Source organism: Chinchilla lanigera, unplaced genomic scaffold (genome assembly GCF_000276665.1).
Source record: "Chinchilla lanigera isolate Chin_1 unplaced genomic scaffold, ChiLan1.0 scaffold00033, whole genome shotgun sequence".
NCBI classification, from domain to species: Eukaryota; Metazoa; Chordata; class Mammalia; order Rodentia; family Chinchillidae; genus Chinchilla; species Chinchilla lanigera.
Genome location: NW_004955434.1, coordinates 17,245,157 through 17,268,767, shown reverse-complemented (window position 1 = coordinate 17,268,767; position 23,611 = coordinate 17,245,157). Strand labels below are relative to the sequence as shown.

Below are 23,611 nucleotides of genomic sequence, written 5' to 3'. Positions count from 1 at the left end.
AATCACCTTTATGTTCTGCTCTAGGGTTGTCAAATTTAAAGTGTATAGAAATCACCTGCAGATTTTGTTAGACTGCAGATTCTGATTTTCCAGTCCAGGATGGAGCCTGTCCTGCATTTCTTTTAAGCTCCAGGTTATGCTCGCGCTTTGGTTCTGCTGTGTGATTCATGGCTAGCATAGTGCTTCCCAAAATCTTGCCACACATTTGAATCCCTTGGAGGAACTTTTAAAAAGTCCTCTTGTCCAGGTCTCATCCAAAAACAATTAAATCAGAATAGCTGGGCTTGGAAGCCAAGCATAAATTGGTTTCAAGAACCCCAGGTGGTTCCAATGTTTGAGAAAATTTTGGGAACCACTGCTCTGGGTAATTGGTCTATTTCAGGTTTTCCACTTGGCAATTTTGGTTTCTTTCATTTTACTAAGTAATTGTCCATTTAAGTTTTCAGAGTTGTGGTCAGTAAGTTGTATGTGTTATCCTCTTATAATTCTTTTAACATGTTTGGTTTCTATGCTTATGTCTCCTTTCTATTCTTCTATATTTTTGTTCTCTCTCTTTTTCCCTTAATCAGCCGTGCAAATGGCTTTTCTGTTTTGCTGCATTGTACAGAGAATTTTTTGTTCTTAAATCATTTTCAGTATTTCATTTCTAACCTGTTAATTTCAGCTTTTTCTCTTTAATTCTACTCTTAAAGTTTCTTGGATTGTCTTTTCCTGCTCTAAAAAGGAAATGTCTGTCTCCATTATTATTTGAAAATTATTTAATATAAACTCATAGGTACTATGATTATTATCTATAGTTTAGAGAAATGGGGGCTAAGGGAAGCCCATGTTAGCTTTTCATAGTAGGTGGCAGACTTGAGCTGGGAAGTAAGCTCACAGCCGCCTTTTACCTACTGTGCTCTGGTCCGTTGGAGGGAGGCATAATTTGCACATCCAGGGACAAGATAAAAGGCATTTATATAATTTTATTATGCCCATAAAAATAAATGTAGCCCATTTAGTGAGCTATAAAATATCTGTCCTAATGAATTTAAAATTCTGAAGAGCTGAATATTTTCTTGAAGTTTGTCTTAATGTTATATATTTAATTTCTGACTCTCAGGTCACTGCAGTGACTATCAGGAATTTGCATTTCATATTGAAGAATAAACTGAATTTTAAATTAATAGAGGCTGAGGCTCCATTTTGTACAAAGAAACATCTTTGTGATGATTAATATTTGTGTTTTATAATCTTTGTCTCAAGTATTAACCAGAGCAATCAATTCTATTTTTTTTTTTTTTTTTTTTTTTTTTTGTTTTGGTTTTTCTCTGGTACCGGGAACCGAACTCACGACCTTGCACTTGCCAGGCAGGCGCTTTGCCGCTGAGCTAAATCCCCAGCCCCCAGAGCAATCAATTCTAATTAGTTGAGAAACTGAAGATAGAGCTATGTCTTATATATAATTTTAAATATACAAAATTATCTAAAAAATAAAGAGCAATAGTAGAGTCATATTAGTGAAAGACCCAAAGTTGTGTAAGAATCTTCTCTGAAGCAGGTTTGGGGAAGTCTACCAGTGAGGTTTTCCCAAACTTCCAAGAACTTTTCATGAAGCCATGGTTTGTTCCGTTCCAGAGCATAGAAATAATGGAGTGTCTTCCAAATCATTTCATGATGCATGCCTATAAATAATTCTGGTATGAAAGTTTGACAAATAACATAAAAAATTCCTGTGCAGGTTTTCCAAGTTTATATAGAAAAACATGGAGGAAGCAATGAGCAAATTCAGCATAAATTAAAAGAGTTATTTTTCATGAGCCAACAAAGTAATTTACTCTAAAATTCCAGTAATCTATTATACAAATAAATGGTGTAGGGGCTGGGGATTTAGCTCAGCGGCAAAAGCGCCTGCCTGGCAAGCGCAAGGTCGTGAGTTCGGTTCCCGGTACCGGAGAAAAACCAAAAAAAATAAAATAAAATAAAATAAAATAAATGGTGTAAACAAGGGTATAATGTCTTTTACTGCTGAAAAAGCATTTGATAATAGTAAAAAAATCTTATCATCAGAAAAATTTTAAAAATTGGGAAAAATAAAGATAAGTGAATATTCTTTCAAGTGAAGAAAAAAATCAATAGATCAGCAGCAGACAATATCATTAAAAGGAAATCTCTAGAAGTAACTTTATTAATCTTAGCAAAAAATATTCCTTTTAATACAGTTCATGTTTTACATATTGGTATGTTTCTTTCTATTGTGCAGTTTTTTAAAGTGTTCTATTTTGAATGTTTTTTCTTCAAAAAAAGCACATGAAACAAAAAATTCAATTTTATTTGAAATAAATGAGAATTAAGCATTAATGTAATGACACCTATCAAATTGCCACAATGAAAAACTAATCCCCTACTAATACGTAATCTGGGTGGTGCGATGGTCATTTTTGTGGCTTGCCCCTAGGGAGTGTAACTTGGCGAAAACCTTTATGGAAAATAGTTTGACAGTTTTACCAAGAGCTTTTAAAGAGTTTATGTCCTTTGACCCAGTAATCCTACTTCTGGGAACTCCAGCCTAAGGAAATCATGAGAATTGCTGACAGAGATTTGTGTATGAGGATGTTAAAAGCAGTGATGTTTATAATATTTTTAAAAGTGGGAAATAACCTAAAATGCCAAACATAAGAGAATGTCAAATAAATGATCATATAATATACGATATAGCCATGTAATATACAGTCATCTGTGCTGTTAGAAACTATTTAATATAAAGGGAAAGACATGATTTTAAGTGAAAAAATAAAGATCTGAATTTATTTAAATAAAAATACAATTTTAATTTTAGAAAGAAAACCTGTATGCATTATATATGTAGGAAAAGGCTTACTTAGAAGAAAATACAGAAATAAAATACAAAAACCTATTCTTACAACGCTAGTAGAGTACATAAAAGTGAAGTTTCTGACTCTCATTGTCACTTTAATCTTAAAGATTTATATTTTATATTGAAAGCCAAGCAAGTCTAAATTAAACACACAATATTAACCTTGGCTATCAGCTGAGATTCAACATACGTGCAGAAAATCATTATTTTTGCAGTGCCCAACAGTTCCATTCAGTTCAGAGCTGCTCAGAAACTGAACACAGAGCTGTGTCTCATAACCCCGCTAGCAGAAAATCACCAGTAGGTTAACTGTGCTACCTGAATTTATAAGATTGGCAACAGCTAGTGTGAAGTAATCTCATCTTCCCCTGCTTTGCACCCGTAAGCAGAGTTAAGCCATTTTTTCCCCTCTGTTGAAGGGAGGGAGCAGTTGGAAGCAAGGGCTGGAAAACACCTCCGGGATGCTTGATGTCCACCTGTTCCAAGTGAACATGCGAGAAGTCCAACATAGGAAAACAGTTACATAATCTAGTGGAATCTGATGGCTGCCGTGGACTTCCAGGTGCTTTGACCAGTTTTTCTACCCCAAGTGAGAATTCTTACATCTAATCGTAGTGTTCAGAAAAAAAGTCTTTACCTGAAAACGTCTTACCTGTATAGATAGAAGCTCTCTTCTCCTTTGTGGCAGTAACGCTTCAGCATGTCTCATAGGATAGCTGTGCGCATTAAGCAGAGTCGCGCATGTGTAGGTTTTAGCACAGTAGGTGGGCGTGTGTTGATTATTATTATTCTTACCTTTTCAGTTTCACATTCCTTTTTATGACTTTCTCGTTGGATGACAAATTTGCTTATTGAGCCAAAAGAACAGCTCCTAAAACTACTGCAAAACAAGTCCAATCTACAATCTACATTAACAGTCCTTCAAATACTTGAAGACAGCTTTCATGAATTTAATAACTGCTTTCCGTGTGGCTCTTTTTTTTTTTAATTTCAAGAATAGAACACAGTACACCATAAAAATGAGTGTTATCAGTCTTCCTTTGGATTTTCTATGTAAATGTTGTTTAACATTCAAATGGTGCTGATTATAATTTGAGATATTAACAGTTAGATATGCCATTGTGTCCCTCTGTTATTGTTTGAAAAGGGGGTTAAACACTGTATTAACTTGTGAGTAGTGATTTACTGTTTCCTTTGTTAGAGAAAAATAAAAAAAGTAAAATAATGTAATTTGATATTGGCATTGAGACTTTTCAGTTTGTGGAGCTCTATTTCATACTCAATTTTTTTTTTTTTTTTTTTAGAAAAAGCATACATGTACTGTAAATACAGCGTCACGCAAACACAGAGCTTTCTATTCCTGGTTTAAGCTGTTGTACAGTGTTGCTCTGTACCCATTAAGGGGCAGCTCTGCATCAAAGATGCTCGTACTTCCTTTGTTAGGTGAAGGAAATTTTTTCTAGGAATGTCTCCAGAGTGCTGTAAGATCTTTGACCACTGTACCAGCTTTTGAGAGTTATAGTAGTATCTGAAAGGCCTCAGTAGCCCAGAGGTTGCAGAAAGTTTATTCCAGCAGCAGTAGCCTTTTTGGTGAGTCCAAGCCTTTACCCTATTGCAGGGTCCCTCACCCATCGCAAGGTCCTTCCCAGGTGTTCTGCGCATCTTTACGCCTTGTCTCCTGTATGCCTGAGCAAGCAGCGTTAGCTGGCCAGGTCCTTGCCATCCAGAATTTCTTTCTCTACTTCGCTTCGTCTTGGGTAACGTTTGTCCAGGACAAAGTCTACGGGCTGTGCACAGACACATGGAGGTGACAGCTCGCTGCTTCCGGCGCAGCCCGGCTCCCTGTCGCCTGATTCCCGTCTCGTCCCGCGCTAGCCCTCGGCCGATTCCCAGACACCTGCCACCCACTTTGGCTGGCTCTCGTAGCCATTAACACTGTTCTTTCGGAGTCCTGCCTTCACTGAAGCCTGTCGTGCTCCATGCAGGAGTGAAGCCCTGTGCAATCACTGGGTAAAATGTTTCTATAAATTTAGTAAAAATACCTCTCAGCTTTCCTGGTAGATTTCAGATTCTTAGAACTTGAAGAGTTGCGGGTGGTGAGCAGACACACCCTGCTACATTCTGAATTGCCTTACTTCCTCAGTGAGGTAGGCACGTATGTTGTCTGTTTGACGACCTCAGTCTTCTGGATGTGACCAGCCTTGAGGCGGCTAATTCCTCCCTCGTGCTGTGGTTCCGGATAGACCGGCTTGATCTTTATCCATGTGACTTAGAAGCAGACAGAACTCTGACTACTCCTCATTTGTGTGAGAAGAAAAACCAGATTAATCTACATATTGAAATGTACATCCCATATGATATAATTCATAGAAGTATATTTGAATGTTCAGCAGTTATTCACTCATTGTTAATTTATTCCATGTATTTTGAGCTCCATTAGTTCTGGTCCTTTGGGTGTTATTTTGTATTGAAGGACTGAATGACACATCATACACAGGGAGAGGGCTGGGTCAGAATATAATCCTAATCATTGCTCTTCCCGTTACCCAAACGCCTAAAAACCCTTCTCAGCAAATAAGTTCTGGGAATGGCAGTGACCAGTATTATGTTATCTGTCAGTCTTATGCCACCCATGTCTACACTGTTACAAAATCACCAGCTTGTTAGTTTGTGACCTAACTTTACCAAGGTAAGTTTTAAAATTTTGTTCTGTGCTCATTTAGTGGTTATTTTATATACAGGCAGTGAACTCATTGCTGAGGAAGCTAGGGACATGAAGGAAACCCACTTCCCCCCCAAAAGGAGCTGATAATCCAACAAGAAACTCAAGATTTGAAAACAGATCTTAGGAAATCTGAATATGTAATAAATGCAAACTAGGTGTGACTTGCGTACAGAGGACCCAGGTGGAAGGAGTGGAGGGAGAAGAGGATGGAGGAGTGGGTGGTAGTGGAGTTGGATACTAACCAATGAGAGCAGTGCAGACAGAGCGTCTAATTAAAGCGTGCTGAGGGGAAACGTAGGGGCAGGAGCTAATAGTACAGTGGATCTTGTCTCACGAAATATATGCGCTAAAAGCTTTCTACTTATTTTCTATATATTTTGCTGTATGTTTTATTTTCTCTATATTTGCTTATTAAGTTTAAGTAAAAAGTTTGTTTACATATGAAGTGTAGTCAGCTATGCTTTAAAACTAACAAAAACATCACAATATGCAGTGATAGCTTACAGTGAGCTAGAAGATTAAAAGCATCATTTTTTTCATATTTCAAGGCAAAGATGGTCAGTTAGCCTTCTTTTGTATTCATGATTTTTAGAACCTTGTACAGTTTTGGTGACATAGAACTTTTCTCCCGGCAGTCACTGAAATGAATTCAACCCAGTGAAAAACTAATTGCTCAAGTTTCTTAAAATAGAAGTGAATCGAGTGGAGACATTTTGTTATTCTTTTTACAAATTTGTTTTCAGAGTAATGACTTCGTGAATGCTCCAGGTTTTAGCACTAACAGAGACCTTGCAATTCCTTTTCGTGCTTTATTCCATGATGTGTCTGAAGGGGTACTGGGTGGGTGTGAAACGGTGTTCAGATAGCTCTGTGTTCACAGCTGTGAAGCGTATATGCCAGTTCAGTGATTTTCTTTCCTTTCATGCCATGTATGGCTGAAAAGCAATGTGATTTTTGTTCGGTAAATTTTCTAAATAAAGACTTACAAATAATCTGGGAATGTTTGAAGGTCCATGTACGTAATCCAGTGTGTGGTTGATTTCTGGCTCTCCTTGCTCATCATGTTTAACTAGTGCTCACCATGGATTTTATATTTTTATCTCAGAAGTCACAGCAACTCTGTAAGGTATCGTCACTAACGTAGGGATGAGGGACATGAGGCATAGAGGCCCGATGACATGGCCAAGGTTCTAGTAAACTGAGGCTGGGATTCTGACCCGAGTGCTCTGTCTTGCCAAGCCGTCCACATGACACCAGCCTGTGCTGTGTCTGACGCCTCAGGCGGCCCTAAGACTTCCATAAAATCAATCAAATTGCCAGTTCTTGCAGAGGTTCTAGAAGTATTTTCCCCCAAGAAGTATTTCAGTTCTGAGGATTTTCAGACTATTTTCACTCGCTCCCCAGGGCAGCAGAAAAGTAAGCCATATCCCGTCTTCCAAGGTATTCTGGCCCTCCTGACCCTGCTGCTGTCCTTGACGTGACTGCGGATAGAGGGCTGTTGCTGCTCTTGGGAGTCGTCATCTTTAGTATGACGCTTTGCAGGCTCCTAAAGGACGGTTCACAGTCACCGTGGACCTAGTGCCTAACGTCACGTAAGGGTCATGCGGCTTTCACTGTCACTTGCTGCAGAAAATTTGTCTGGTTCTTGAAATAAAGGGGTGCAAAGACTCGTAGCAACAGTAGGAAAAGCACTGAAGTTGTTCAAGCAAGGTATGTTAAAGGTGCACAGGAGTAGCTTGGCGTAAAGAAGTGTTCGCTGTGTGTGCAAGTTCTGCCTCTGTCACTAGTGACCCTGGAACAAGGGTGGGAGTACGAGTAACGGCAGCTCGGTTTTCTTTAATCAGGGAAGGATTTGTGAAAGAACAGTGGTTTCAAGAGATCTTTGAAGTGTTTCCAACAAAGTACTAATTGTGGTTGTGGTTTTCCTTTTTCTCCCCCTCTCCTTTTTTTAAATGGGTAGACTTTTAGCCTACCAGGTGCTGTGGAGTCTAATGCATTCAGAGTGTACTAACCCTTCATTCACTATGCGTGGGTCATGGCAAATAAAACCACACCGATTGCTTTGTATATTTAGAAAGAAAAAAATCTCATAGCAGTTTATTTAGCATCTAAACATTTTACTTTTGTTTAAACAGGCTAGCGTTCACAAGAGTTTTGCTTTTACTTGCCCTTGTTATAAGAATTCTTAGTTTTTGATCTGACCTTTGTTCTAAAAATGAACAATTTCTAGCATGTAATGAATTTTTAAAAGAATCTTCGTGCTTATGTTGATCTTTTTCCCCTTGATGTTTATTTTCAGGATACCTTGAGGATAGTTTTGTAAAATCTGGAGTCTTCAATGTATCAGAACTTGTGAGGGTATCCAGAAGTAAGTACATTGTTTTCTGATTATTGATGTGTATAGAATAGTGTAAAATATTTTCTATTTTAACCTTAAATACATATGAAGAATGACTATATGTTAGGAAAATTTGAGTTTTAAAATCTTCAATCAGTGCTCTATTCGTGAGCACATATACTATAATAAAATCCTCAATCATTTAATAAAATCATATATGAGTATATTATATCTGATTTTCTAAAGTATTTACTCAAAACTTTTTGCTGTACAAAACTAATTTTTTGGTTGCTGTCATTGCCATGTTACTAGTATTCATTTAATTGAGTTCTCTCTGTGACCATAGATGGTCATTTATATCAAAGGAAGTATGATTAATTAAGTGTACTCTGTGTTGTTATGATAACCCACATAAGTTTCCTGTAGATAAGTGCTTTTTCATTTTACTAACATTTTGGTGGGGGTTTGGAGATGTACAGGATATGCACACTAACATGCAGAGTGTAAAGGGATGCAGAAATTAACTTTGCAGATTGTAGTTGGATATAGATAGAAAGCATTGTTATCCAAAACAATGTGCAATTGTTTTAACTGGCTACCTTACCTGAGATACCATTCTTGGCAGGCTGTTCAGATTTTTCTAGGGTAAGCTCACCTGGCTTGCTACCTAAGCAAGGGAGAAATTTCCTTGATCAACTCTTTCATGTATTACTCGCGTGTGCAAATATATCTTAGATGTAGATCTTAATGTATTGATTATGTTAAAGGAGGTGACTGCTTTCTTCAGCTCCTTTCCCTGGTTGAGATTATTCAAGTAACATTGAATAAAATGTTTTAACAGCAAGTGTCACAATTCAGAATGATGTTATTCAGATGATGAGGTGATACTTTTTGAGCTTTATTTAACTTGTATTTCTCATTTGGGACAAATTTAGAGATCCCAAACGAGCGTTACAACAATCCAAAAAACAAAATAAAGGAGAGGATTGGCTGAGTTACTGAGGATCAGAATAAATAATACTTTAGAGTCCTTTTCCAGGAAGGAATCTTTAAGCTAGGAGGTAACTAGGTCTTTTCCACTGCACTTTCTCAAATAGCTCAGTTCTCTAAAGTGGACAGAACAAACAGCAAGTTTTTCACAGTAAGAGACATACAGGAGACTTTTGCTTTCTGGCAGAATTCTTGAGTAGATAGATAGTAAGTGTATGACCAGAGGACTGTTGTCATGGGTGCATTTACTTGGTGACAGTGCAGGAGATAAAAATAAAAAACCCTGCATCCTAGTAGCTCCATGTATGATACATGAAGCCTTCCAGCATTTAAAAGTTTTTAATTTTGACTTGGAAGCAGATATGCCTGGCTTATTTGCTACACACTCCAGCTCCATGTAAGAAGAATATTTTCAGGTTTGTGTGTGTGCCTTCCTACTGTTACTTAGTGAAAAGGCTGTGATGCTAAAAGTTACAGGTCACATACAGTTATTTGCTTAAATTTGTACCTCCCTAAATTCCATAATGTATTTTCATTCTTACGAGAAGGACAGTAGAATCATCTGTCAGAAAATACTTACTAGTGCCTCATTATGGGTAACATTATGCTAAGTGCTGTCAAAGGAGAACCACTTTGGAACCTGCGAAATCCCAGAGTGCTATTTCGAAAAATCTGAATTTCAAACACAAAAAATAGACTAAAAATACCTTTCTGCAACAGTTTAGGACCAAGGTAAATTTAACATACTTCATTCTTTCATTTCTAATTCATACTGTCATTTCTTAGATGTTTTTAGGTTATTTGTTATAACAAACATTACTGATTTGTAATTAGTACATTAATTATCCATATTCATTCCTTAATTTATTCAGCAAACATTTATTTTCTCCTCCACATGTAAATAGGTATCTCTGAAATGCTTGAGAAGTTATTCTCACAAGTGTTTTAATATAATCTCATTATAATCTTGTTTACACAATTGAACTTCATTATTTATGAAATAAGGGTTTGCTAAGTCAACATCAACGTTAGCACAACCCTCTACTCCTTATCACAGATTCTGACTTCTCGAGCGCTCACAGTGTGTTCCTGGTCCCGTCCTCCAGGGCTTTCCTATCATCTGACCCTCTGATGTGTGTTGACTTTCACTAATGAAGCTATTCAGTTTTAGGATCCTGATCTCTCTGTTGAATGATATTCTCTCCATCTGAAAAGTTGATTTAGGAGCAGCTTTTGGAATGAGGAGAACAATAAGAGAGATTAAGGGTTGCCCTCTAACCCGTAGAATCTGAGGGTCTTTGGTGCTGCACTTCTGAGAGGATATTGGCAACCTCTTAAACGTGATTTGTAGCTTTCAGCTTTGCTTCCTCGCAGCCCTCCTGTAGAGGTGCTAATGTGGTCTCTGCACCTGCTCTGTTCTTCCAGAGGCTTTCAACAGGAAGAGCTAACCAAGCCGTGCTCTTCTCACATGCTCGCCTTCCTGCTAAATAAATATTTGTGTGGTTTGAGTGTTTTGGCCATGTGTACCAATCTACTTTTCTTTCTGTAACCTCCCACTTACTGTCAGAATGTGTACTAAGTTTTTATAGTGTGCATGTATAGAAATTGTTTTTATTGATCTCTTGATACTCTGGAATGATCCTTCTGGAACAGAATTTAGAAAGAAAGCCAACATTCCTGAAGATTTTTTATATTATCACTTTACTCTAAATGATACCCAGCATTTTTATGGCTAAGAAATTTGTGTTCACTATTGAGCCATATATATATATAAATATATATATATATGTATAATACAAACTATAAGTATTTGCCTAAATATTGTTTATTCTTAATGAATTCACAAATAGTTTCCAAAGGATACAACCTGTAAACTTCCTGTGAGTAACTCAGGTCTCTAACTTGTATCTATTACTGTAGTAGGAAGTTAGATTATTCAATCTCTGAGCTCCTCAAATACCTGCTTCTAACAGATTTCAATGGAACGCAGAACATGGACCTAATAACAAATTGTAAAGCATGTGGTTGCTGTGGGCTTTCTTACCTCACATTTTTTTTTTAACCTCTGGTGTACCTCAAGCCAGAACAAACACAGCTACATCTTAGCTGTCCAAATAATCCAAGCTGTTAGGCATAGTTACACATTGCATATACATATTTTTCCGTACAAAAGGAAGTTACGCAGAATGAACAATCCAATGGAAGTAAACGCTCCAGAAGTTTGGAGCCAAGACTCCTAGTATGTATGGTGACTTATTTGATATCTATTAGTAATATCTTTAGTAAAGAAAAATAGATATTCATTGAATATTCCTTGTTTGCGTCTTTTCTGTGAAGGATGTATCTCCTAGTCATATTCTCCTAAAAGTATTTTTAAGTTAATCATGCACTACCAGATATTAAACTACAACTCAACTGACAATGGATACATTTGTAACATTTATTAAAAATTCTAGTCAAAAAGTTTCTTGAACCAAAAAAAAAAAAAAAAAAAAAAGCTTCTTGAAAATCTATGGTCCCATTGGAATTTTCTATTTAATTGGAGGAAGTTAGGAGGGAGAGATAGCTAACTGGATCGTGTGTCCTCGGAGTGAAGTTTGACTTCTGTTGCCAAGCTGTAGGCCACTCTCCCGGTAGCTGCTGGGAGAAGAAATATGAACTGGCCCCAAACACTGTCCTATGATACCAACCTGCCTGGGTCTCACTTTGTGTTTTGTCTCTGTCCTTGACGTTGTTCTTCATTAAACACTATTTGGAAGAATCCTCCCTCATTCTCCAGTTGAGCGCCAGATACCAGATTTTCGCAGACTTCTTTGACCGTTCACGCCTGTATTGCATTCTTTTTCCCTGCAAAGCCAGATGCATGTTCTTAATTTGAGCACCTTTATTATAATCAACATTACCCTCACATTGCTGCCCAATGTTTGTTAATGGTAGGGGTATTGAGCTTTTATCCATTGGAATACTTGACAAAAGTGGACACAATAACCTTTGACTGCACTGGCGTTCAGAAAACAGGTTCATTTATATTGCTTTATTTACGTTTAATACATTTTCTGAACCGTTCTGTCTTTGCTAACAAACCTACAGGGAAGAAATTGGAGGGAGAAAGGAAAGAAAAAAGGGAACTCTGATTTATTGAGCACCTTTTGTACATTGGGAATGGTGCTGAGATTTTAGTCATTTGTTACCTCATTTCATTATCAAAATAATTGTATGTGATGTGTTATTATTATTATTATTATTCTAATTTCCCAGTTTTGGAAACTGAGGCAAATAGTTTAAGTGCCAGAGGAGGTAGGACCAGAAGACTGTTTCCCAATATTCTGCTAATTGTAACACAACATACTGCTTCCCAAATTTATTCAAGTTGTCTACAAATAAATTTTAAAAATTTGAGCTCATGTAATCATTGTACAAAAAATACTTGTTTATAAAAACTTAGTTCACAATGTATTGGCAAATTCAGAGAGATTTCTTTGATTTATAAACTAAAATTTTGAAATATAAAATCCCATGAGTGTGTTTTAAATGCGGTATAAAAATTTTAAAAAATAAGCAAAAGCATAGCTGTTAAGTGAAGTCACAATTAGCATTCACACATAAAGCTTGACTATATATTTTGGAAAAATCCTTGGCATTTATTTCATTTTTTGTAAACTTTACTGATACACATATTGTAAAGCAATACTTATTTATATCAAATAATTATAAATATCGACTTCTAATCCATTCTAATATTAGTGGAGACAGAGAAATAACCTTTAGTATGCGTTTGTGAAATGGTTCTGCATTTATTTATTTAACTGTGATTTGGTTTAACACAAAGCAAGTTGTTCGTTGTTGAGTGATAGGACTTGTGTTTTCCTCAGCCTACTCAGGCACACATAGACAGGGAGGTGACACATGTCTTGACAGCTGATATACAGAGGTGTCAAAGTGGCTGGGGAGTGGGGTTGGGGTAAGTGTTACCCAGTGATCATAGTCCGAACACCCTCAACATCCCGAATTTTCAAGTCTAACCACAGGTGTTTGTGGCTCGTAGATACTTCAGGTGCAGAGAGTGCTCCTTTTCCTTGCCTGGGGACCTGGAAAATACTGAATTCTTACATCTGAATGGAGATGAAAGTGTAAACGTCAGTCTCAGTGTTTCTCTTCATTTTGTTCCTCAGCACCCATAACCCAGGGAACTGGAGTCAATTTTCCAATTGGAGAAATCCCGAGCCAACCGTACTATCATGACATGAACTCCGGGGTTAACCTTCAGAGGTCACTGTCTTCTCCACCCAGCAGGTAACTGAGCGAGCTGCCTCCCTTGTTCAGATGAGTGGGTGGGTGGATGTGCGGAGCCTGACAGGCGGGTGGGCTGAGAGAGAGGAAGGGGAAACCAGTTTCTGCTGGTAGTCCTCAGACTTAATCGTTTCTGGTATGTATTATTTCAGTGTTTGCAAATTAAAATAATCAGTGCTCAAACCACTTTAAAAAAATTTATTTTTGGTGAGGACAGAGGAACAATGGAAACAGATATGGCAATAGTGAACTGCATTTCAATTGGGCATGGTGTTGTGCACATGTGTTTATAAACTAAGGCCACCGTCATGTCATTTGTGGACAACCCATTTTTTCATCCAGCTAGACTGTGTATCAGGACAGTTCATTTTATGATCTAAAATTATCTCTCACATGTTAAGGTCTTAAAAACAGTTTTTCTAAATTTAAAATGTAAGTAATGATTTTTTATTTTGTCTGCTGGGTCAGTATGTAGTCAGCACGGATCTTTCCTCATGGCCCTTCGGTGTCAAATAGTGTGTCCCTCGGAATAGACAAGGTTTAAAAACATTTTTCTATGACTTCCGCCTGAAAATAAGTTCTTCCCCATTTTAAGCTTGTCATAGTTCTATTGACTCACAAGTAGGAGAATTAGAGTCAAGAAAAGTTTAAAAATTTTAGTTCTAACTTTGGCTACATTAGAAGAAATTCAGAGAAATATTATTCGCTCTTACTTTGGTTTAGTGTGGATAGGAATGACCAACTTTAGTCATGTTGTGTTCTGGGAGTTATGAAATACTCCCAAATATTAATCATAGGTGTGTTTAAAAATAGACCCAGACACACACAGGCTCGGGAGCGTTTTGTGTGGAAGGAGCGCGGGATTTTGCTTCATGTGTCGCTGCTTTTATTCACTTGCCCAAGGTAGTTCACTGAATTCCTTCAAATCTGTCTCCTCATTTGTTAAAAAATGGGGCTGGTTTATGCCTGTGACTTTACATTTATTATCCCTGCATGAAGTTAATTTAAAAGGTATGTTTCTTTTCTATCAGCTGTCAGTATGGATATTTTGAGAAATAACTAAGTCATTCTCATAGTCCTAGATGCTTAAGTGAGGAAAGGTTTACTGTGGCTCACACTTGTCCTGGGTGGTTGGTGGGTGATGGCTCCAAAAGAGAGAAAGCATGGCAGGAAGGTTTGGGGGAGAACAGACGCTCACATCACGGAAGCCAGGAGCCAGAGGACAAGAGCGTGAGAGAGACAGAGAGAGGGGTGGGGAGGGGGGGTAGGAGGGAGGGGAGCAAGCAGCCCCTGGGTTTAAGAATACACCCTCTCCAGGATGCACTTCCAGAGGCCAACTTCCAGCAAATCTTCACTTCCTCACAGCACACTGAGGTCCGGAACTCATCGGTAGATGAATCCACTGAGGCCCGCAGCCCTGCTAATCCACTCACTTTCCACACACAGGAGACTTCGGTGGGGACATTTTAGACCTAAGCAATATCGTTCATGTTTTTTAGTTCTTACCAGTAAAGGTACAAATACATTTTTAAGTTAAAAATAATTCATTTTCATAATTATAATTAATAGGGTGTTAGTAGGAAGATATAAAAACAGTATATCAAGCAGTGTGGTCCCTATCATAGTATTTAAATCTTTGTTCTAGATATTTACTTCTTTTAATAATTAGTAAGAATCATGTTTTCTTCATTAAAATGTATCATTCCAACAGTACACCATTTAGTTCAAATTTACTAATATTTTCATGGTTTACCTTAAAAATAAAAGATCAGCAACCTTACTTTTTTAGGGAAAGGTACAGAAGAATACATGAAATAGTTTATAATCAGTAAAGTACTATGAAATTTATTATTGTTATTAGTTTTAGGTTAATACTGATAATTAATGTTTAATAAGTATCTTCTAAATGCCAATCACTTAACCAGAAGCCTTACAATTAATAACTCATTTAATCTTCTCAATCATTCCCCTTTGAAGTAGATTTTTATTATTTCCATTTTACAGATGATTAAACTGAGGTGAAAAGGTTAAGGAGCTTATTATTAAGAATGAACATATGGCTTAGTCAAGATTTGTGACTTTGAAAGCTCTTGTTTTACTCAATTCCATTATCTTATTTCTGAATTAATATGAAAGAATTACATTGTCAGGGCAAGTGCTATGCAACTAAACATTATTGGCAGTCATAATAAAAGTCAAGTGCAGTCAACACAATTTTAATGTTAACGGACAAGCCACACTGAGCTCCCTATGAATGAAATTTCTCTGGAAAAACAGTTGAAAATGTAAATATAATGAACATCATCTTTGTTAGGTAGATACAGGTATATGGTAGTATAATATGTGGTACATGAAACTAGAAATGTGTGCTTGTTGATGTCTTGAATATTCACCAACTTTTAAAGGTTATTTGATTACTGGTGTTTATGGCAGTTTCCACAGTAAGAATCTCAAGTTATTTACTTTTAAATGCTACATACCTTCTGAGAAATCCTGTTAATATATATCTGTATATAATTATCATATTTTAACAGCAAAAGACCCAAAACTATATCCATAGATGAAAATATGGAACCAAGTCCCACAGGAGACTTTTACCCCTCTCCAAATTCACCAGCTGCTGGAAGTCGAACATGGCATGAAAGAGACCAAGGTGGGTGAGAAGAGGATGCTACCAGGGCTGTCAGGGTAGGATGTGGGCTCATTTTATAAGGTTCGTTCGTCAAACTGTCATAGAGGAATTAATATGGGTTATATTTTCTTCATGAAATGATTTTAGTACAATTATTTTTAAGACAATATGCTAGTCAAATACTATCAAAGGCATAAAAATCCTATTTTTTACATATTTTATTAGACTCTTTTAAAGTGATCTTTGGGAATCCACCATTAAGTATGTGAACTGATGGTGGTCTGTCCGCAGAGTTGGTAAGATTGGGTAGAAGCTCGAGTTCAGGTTCAGTTACATCCATTTGTGCTTCTCTACACAGCATCTTAGGGAGTAGTCAAGCTTTGAGGCATCTTCCCATGCCAGGCCCTGCAAATTCTCAAATGAAGCCGTAGTTCCTTTTGGAATTAGGTAGAGTGTAAAGAGTAGCTGAGTCATTCAAGTTTCAGAGCAGCTTCCAGGTAAAATACCAGTTAAGGAATGAGTATTGTTTAGCTTCTTGGGGTCTGGTTTAGTTCTTTTTCCTTCTTTAAGTCTGTTGAGGCTACCCAGGCTCTTCCCTACAAGTGGAGGGAAATCATTAATCATAGAAATAGAAAAATAGCTAACTTCCATTTTTGTCAATGTGTATGCATGTGTACAAATAAGGTTTTATATTAGTACCTTAAAAATGTGTTTGGAATTGTCTTTTAAATTCTGCACTTAAACATATAAAAGAAAAGATGCTCTTTAATGTGGCTTTTAGCCCAAGACTTGGGTGTATATCTAGGGAGTAGGGTTGGGATCTGTATGTTGAATGGTCTTAGGGGACAAACAGTTCTGGGGCTCAGCAGTTAAGTCCGAATCAGTCCCTTACCAGGACTCTTCTTGTTTGTTGTTGTTGTTCAGAATTTTTATATTGAGTAATATAAGATTTAAAACACAGCAGAAAACCTTCACGGGTGAATCAGCCTTTGAGTCAGCTGGCCTTCCTTTAGCATGTCATAATTCTTTACTTGTAAACAGGTCAGGGGTTGGAAGGTGGGCATGGGGATCAAGGAGCGGGAGCAGACAAAGGCGTAGCCGTGTGCTGAGCAGGGGAAGCATGCCTAAGAGGGGCCTGTGTACCAGCCACGTGGCTGGACATCGTGGGTGTGAAGGGAAAGGATAGCAGGTGACGAATCATTTTGTGGAGGCTGTGAAAATCAGCGGGGATTTTTGCTATTGAGAACCTCTCCCGATCAGTTCTTCAGTAGAAAAACACCATCTTTGTGAAATGTGAATACCGTCACATCACCCTCCTCCTTCACATCCTTCCATAGCTGCACACGGTTCTAGGCCGGAAGTCAGAATTCCCTCCTTCAGCCGGCAGACCTGGCCTCTGCCTGCTGCTGCAGCTCAGCAGGCACCCTCCTCTCTTCTGCCTTGCTTCTACCTGCATCCACTGCTTTGTTTAGACTTGGCAATGCAATACACAGAGCTTTCCTTAGGCCATGCCCTCGGGAATGTTCTCCTAACTTACCCGGTCAATTCTCACCCTTCAGGGCCCAACTCGTACTGAGGGATTCCAACCTAAATTATTTCTTGCTGTTTTTGCCTTTTGGAACCCAGGACTGTTCCTTGTTATTCTCATAATATGCAATTATGTATTTATTTGTGGGACTAATTTTCCAAATCTGCCTATACTGTGAAGACACGGTCCTACAGTGTCTTGGCTACCAGTGAAACCAGCACCTAACCCAACCCGCATGCGGTGCATAATGGGGACATAATAAGTTGTTGGATAAATGAGCCCTAGTAGGACGAACTCCAGTTTCATGAGTGAAGGCGCAAAATAATAGAGACTTTTTCCAGAGTTGTAGAAGTGTGAATAAAAACAAAACCCTCAACCTTTTATATTTTATTGCTTGTTTTACTGACACTGTCAGTTTAATTTAAACAAAGCTATATTTTCCCTGTCAGAAAATTGTTCTGGAAAAGATTCTAGTGGTAATAATAACACTGTGAACGTGTGGGAATGAATGCGTTGTTCAGAAGTGTAGGTGTTCTTTATTATAGAGAGTGTCATTTTGTGCGAACTGATTCCCTTTTCAGCCTATTCAATGAAGCCGATCTCAAATCATATTATAAAACATTTTTGAAAAGTGGAAGGGAAAACTGTCATTCTTTCTCTTTGTAAAGTCATTGCACAGTCTTGGTGATTTTCTCTTGTCACAATGACTAGAATTATTGGAAAAGTGTGTAAAGGCATATTATATTAAAAGTAAGGAAGAATGTTCCATTCTGAAGTGTGCCTTAGAAGGAACTTCTGTCACTTTACTTTTGAAGACCCTGAGGCTACAATGTGCACAGTAAGCCCTTGTGGGGAGAAGACCTCAGCTACGGGTGAAGACATGGTGGCAGTATGGACTGTCTTCATGAATTCTCCCTGCCCAGTGTCATCCATCAGTTCTAAGGAAACTGCTTGCTTAAAATTTGCAAAATACAGTCTCCACAGTTGTTCTTGTCCATCTTTAAGTGTTCTTCATACGTACTTTTATGTCACAAAGGGAATTGTATAAAGCAGTTGTGAGCACTGCTCCCATATTCTGAGGACTTCAGCATGTTCTACACTTGCCCCCATAACACCCTGCTGTCATTGGTACTCAGGCACTATTACAGATTGACCATGGTATGCTTTCTTTATAACTGGCAGAAATACTTGAACTCAACTATTATTTCCTTGGTGTATGCCTCACTCTGTTAGCATTACCTTTGCACTGATTTCATTCTTACCACAACCCTTAGCAAAACTGATTTTTGAAATACTGTACAAGAATCAAAAATAACAAAATTATGGGCTACATATGATATTCTGCTTTCCTTTACCATCTTAATCACCACCTGAAATCATTGATTTTTTACAAGTAGGCAAAAATAAATGATATACTATGATCAAATTACTATACCTATTTATTTTAAACAATAATTAGGCAAAAATATTGATGTAAAATCTGGGTTCATGTATTGACATATATTCATGTAGTTTTTAATTAGTTACTGATAAATTATTTTTATTTTAGCATATTACAAACAAAAATTATACCTTTGTCTTTTCTTTTCAAAATACAAAAGATTTACAATTTCCTGATTTTAACAATAATAATTTTGCAAAATATAGAAATGAATATTTTAAATCTAAATAGTATTTACTATAATTTGTCTCAGATTCACTGTTGAATACTGATAGAAAGTAAATCAGCCAGTATCTATATTGTGTAATACTTACAGTTTTAATATTCTTTTATACACAGCAAAGGACAGGGTTAAGAGTAATGTTGGGCTGCTAGCAAAGGGTCTCAGCACAACTTTCATATTCCTGTCCTAAATTCTAGAATGTGTCTCCTTGGTCGGTCTCGTCTGTGAATCTGCTGTCTTCAACATCTCCCTGCTTCTGTCTCTAATAACACGTTTGTTTTTGGTGCTGGGGATTGCACTCAGCAGCTTGTGCATGGTAGCCTAGCGTTCTACAGTAGAGCTCTATCCAAAGTATCTGTCTTGGTTACTTACTTTCCTCTCGTTGCTGGGACAAAATACTTGTCACCCAAAATTAAAGAAGGAAAGGTTTATTTCGCTTACAGTTTGTGGAGGTTTTGGTCCATACTTGGCAGGTTACAAGGCAGAGTGGCACATGACAGAGGGCTACAGCTCATGGCGGCAGAACACAGCAAAAGCAACAAGCACAAAAAGGGAAGAATGGCGGCAAGCAGCCTCTTCCTCTCCCTTACATATGCAAACTGTCCACCCCAGGGCAGCTGTAGCTGTCACACTCATAATCAGTCCAACTCTAAAAGCCTGCCCCATGACTGCATGAGGTTTTAGGGGGACACCCAGACACAAACCATAACAGTATCCCAAATACTTTTAAAAATATTTTCCATCATTTTAAGATTTTCATGATTAAATACATAGAACCAGGTTAATTTAACGATATGCAAGTTGAAAAATTTCTTTTATCTCAACACTTAAACACAAAAAATTCCATTTTGTGTTCATGTCTACCTTAAAATTTTTCCACTTGTCAGTTCAGAGACTTGATTCTTAGCTGCTGCAGTTTTCTCAAAAAAATTAGAGCAAACATTTGTGACTTCTGGTAAAAGAGAGAAAATGAGATGAGTCATGTTTTTTTCTAATTCAAGTTACTTTCATGAGACTAAATCCAATCGTATTCTAATGCTCAGGAATTTAACAGACTAATAAATTATTTGCTTGAGCATCCAAGACAGTCATTTATCAAGGTCACTTTGCCACTGCCGTCCTAATAGTCATTGATTCATCAGAGTCTGAATGTAAAAACCCCAGAACATTACTTAATGGACATTTAGTAAGAAAAATACAATATGGTAAATATATTTGTGATACATAGTTGGGGATTTCTACATGAAAAATTTAATAGCTTCTCAGTCTGATGAGTTTCAAAAACTTACAATCTTGAATAAAGTATAAACTCAAAAAAGACTTTCATGCAGTAAAACTTTATTGATTTCTACACATTTAGAATTTGAGATAATTTGGCTCAGTTAACATTTATCAAATGTTTTGTGTATGTCAGAAATTTTATACGCATTAGACACACCAATATGATTAAGTTTTCAGACCTTGATCTGCTGAATAGAGAAAAAAAGTTATAGAAATTAAATAGCATAAATCAGATTAAGATGGGACTGTCTTCACGCTTTAGAGCTAATTTACCTTTTATGCACTATCAGGTAAATCTTTACACAAAATCAATAATTTGGCATATTAGGAAAAATTGGCACTACCTATATTGATGTAAGTACAATTTTAAGAGTACCTTTGAAAGCTAAACTGGACTCTAATCAATTTTAGACACTATGTTCTGACTGCTGTTAAGTACTAGAAAATTTAAAATACTAACTTTCAAAAATTAACAGTTCTGTTATATAAACGAAAGCCTTTTTGATGCTTGAGGATGTGTGTAAGTTCTAGAGCTCTATTATGATGGATTTGCAAATATTCTTATTAAAACAGTCTCATATGCTTTATCGAGTTCTGTAAGGAGCAGCATTAGATATCAAATAAGAAAAACCCCCACCCACCCAAAAGGCTGGGAGCTGGAGAGTGAAAATGCCAGCTTAGTTTTTGTGTTCAGTCAGGAAACAGCATAAATAAGAGTGTGGTAGCAATCTGAGAGAGCCACAGCCAGAGAGCGACGCTTCTCACTGTGAGTTTAAGAAATGTTAGTGATATGCTAGGTAGAAGAGTGGCCATTACCACTGCGTGGCTGTCAGCATGGCGGCACGTCTATCACTATGCCGTGATGTCTCTAATTCTGGGAAGACACCCAGAAGGGGAACAGCTGGAGTGAACGGAACCTGTAATCCTAGTTTTTCGAGGAATCTCCACACTTATTTCCAGTGGTTGGACCAGACTACTAGAGACCCCACTCATAAGTGAAGTAAATCAGACTCACATGAATAAACATCATATTATCTCCCTAGTGGAAGAAACTGGAAGAGTAAATAAGATCCAAAAGGTACAAGAGATACTGTGAAAGGGAAAGAAACTGCTCACAAGAAAAGTACAACAGGGGTGGGGGAAAGGAGGAAAGAAGGAAGGTATATATATATTTTTTTCTTAGCTATCTTGTGTGTGTGTGTATATATATATATATACACACACACACAAGGTAGCTATGATAATTGTACTACTAATTTCTGTTAGTTCATTGAAAGGAACAGTTGGTGCTTATATTGTTTTATCAATCTTACATGCCTGTATGTGGTAATCTGAGCAACTCCTTTGAAGATAACAATGTGCAACATAGTAACCATTGTTAATTTCCTATCATCTTGTTTTGAAATTCTGTGTTTTATTTTTTTATTTAAAAAAATCCCGTTAGAATGAAAAGAGTAGCCAACTAAGTTTTGAATATAGAATGTTAATATAGTATTGTGTACTGTGAAAATATTCAAGAATGGCTATTGACTGAACAAATGTGTTTATTAAGTTTGTGACTGCAGCATGTTTTATTTCTATCAGAGAATCTGTGTAGGAGCATCAATCCTAGGTTCACACTTTGGGAAACAGGATTCAAGCTTAAACTCCTGTCTGACACATGATATAATCTGAAGGTCTCCCTAGAGCTATAGTAGCTGAATGAATGAGTAGCTTCCACCGATGGCTGAGTAACTGTCCTGGAGGGCAAGCAGCTGAGTACCCTGGCTGGAAAAACCTTTCAGCTGCCTTTGGGAACAAGATCCAACACCAGCAATTCCTCATCTTCTCAGAATTGGTATCACAAAGGTTAAATAGCAATTGTTCAAATACCATAGGCACAGTTTCTATATTTCTTTGCTAAGCTTCTTCTCGTGAAAGCATCAGTAGTCAGGAGCTAGAAGTGAATCTCCAAGTTTCCGCATTTGATACTGAAAAGCAAACGCCAGCCGTGTCTCCACCAGAGTGTACATTGTTCTCTTCAGCTACACTGCTGAGGTTAAAAAAAGTCACATGCACATCTTCAAAACAGAAAGGAAAATAGCAAATTGCTGGTGAAGACCCTCCTCAGTGTCTATCATGTTTATCTTCTAATTAGCAAATGTGTGTCTCCTTTTGTGTGCTATAATAAAAAATAGCATTTTAGGTGGGGCAAACTTCTGTCCATGTTTGAAGGGCCAGTACTGATTAATATGAAAAAGTTGCACTGTTATTTCTGTGCTCTGCAGTCTTAATGATTTGAAAATAAAGCATTTTGCAGAAAAATAGAGATAGATACTTAGCCTGAAATAGTAACAACTTTCTAGTTAATACTGGGTCTGTAGATTGATGGAACACAGATTAAAATAAGAATATAGGAAACTCCTGGGAGATAGTGTACTGTGCAAAGTTCCTAGGCACAAGACAAGGTTTTATTTCAAATGCTTTTATGCAGTGATGTCATACATAAACTTATCTGCAGCAGTTTTGAAAGTTAGTGTATTATGAGGTATGATACTGTCAATATCAGATGTAATAAGAAAGTGCTTTTCAGGCAGAGATCACAGATTACTAGACCTCTTAGTAAGATGCACTTCAAGCTCCTTATTTTATAGCTAAGAAGTCTGAGGATCAGAGAGGCTTTCTTGTCCAGAGGGTGTGGATAATTCATAGTAGAGCCTTCTTTTGAAAAGCTAATGATTTTTCCTCTTTCTGTTATTCTCAGTCTCCCTAGAGAACCCATATGTAAACTTATTTATGTAGGGAAAAATGAGCTAGGAAAATTTTACCTCCACTTCACAAGTCTTGGCAGAGAGACAGTTTACTGGGAGGGCTTCTTGGTAGATTCTGTTAGACCTTGTAGAATTAGAATGGAAGAATTGAAGTGAATGTATTCATTTTCTGGATTCTAAAAGAATTTCCAAGAGAAAATTGTGAGATTATATATATATGTATTTAAATGTGCCTCTTAATATTAGTGGAAGAATTCAGAATTCAGTATTTTTGAGAACTGAGAAAACTTGAAAGTATAAATTCTTCTGATGGATACAGTGAAAAACCAGTTTGAAGTGAATGGGTAAGCACAACTTTAAAGGTTTTTTGCTGTGAAAAATATTGATAATTGAGGAATTGTGGAGTGCACCATGTACCATCATCCAGCTTTAATTTTTAACAATATTTTGCCAATCTTGCTGGATTTACTGTCTCCCAGTTTTTAAAAAGTGTTTAAAAAAATCCTGCCATTTGCCTGTAAACATTTTAGGGTTTCTCACTCATTTTCATGCACAT

General features: G+C 37.1%; 1 protein-coding gene across 8 annotated transcripts in view; it reads left to right on the top strand.

The window, feature by feature from the left end:
• The window catches only part of Nfib (nuclear factor I/B), a 411,316-nt gene that overhangs the window by 334,736 nt on the left and 52,969 nt on the right, over positions 1-23,611 (top strand). For all 8 annotated transcript variants that reach the window (XM_013516302.1, XM_013516300.1, XM_013516299.1 and 5 more), the window contains exons 4-6: positions 7,882-7,950; positions 13,083-13,203; positions 15,735-15,853. In XM_013516302.1, the coding sequence (XP_013371756.1) occupies positions 7,882-7,950; positions 13,083-13,203; positions 15,735-15,853 (309 nt within the window). The remainder of the gene's footprint in view (positions 1-7,881; positions 7,951-13,082; positions 13,204-15,734; positions 15,854-23,611) is intronic.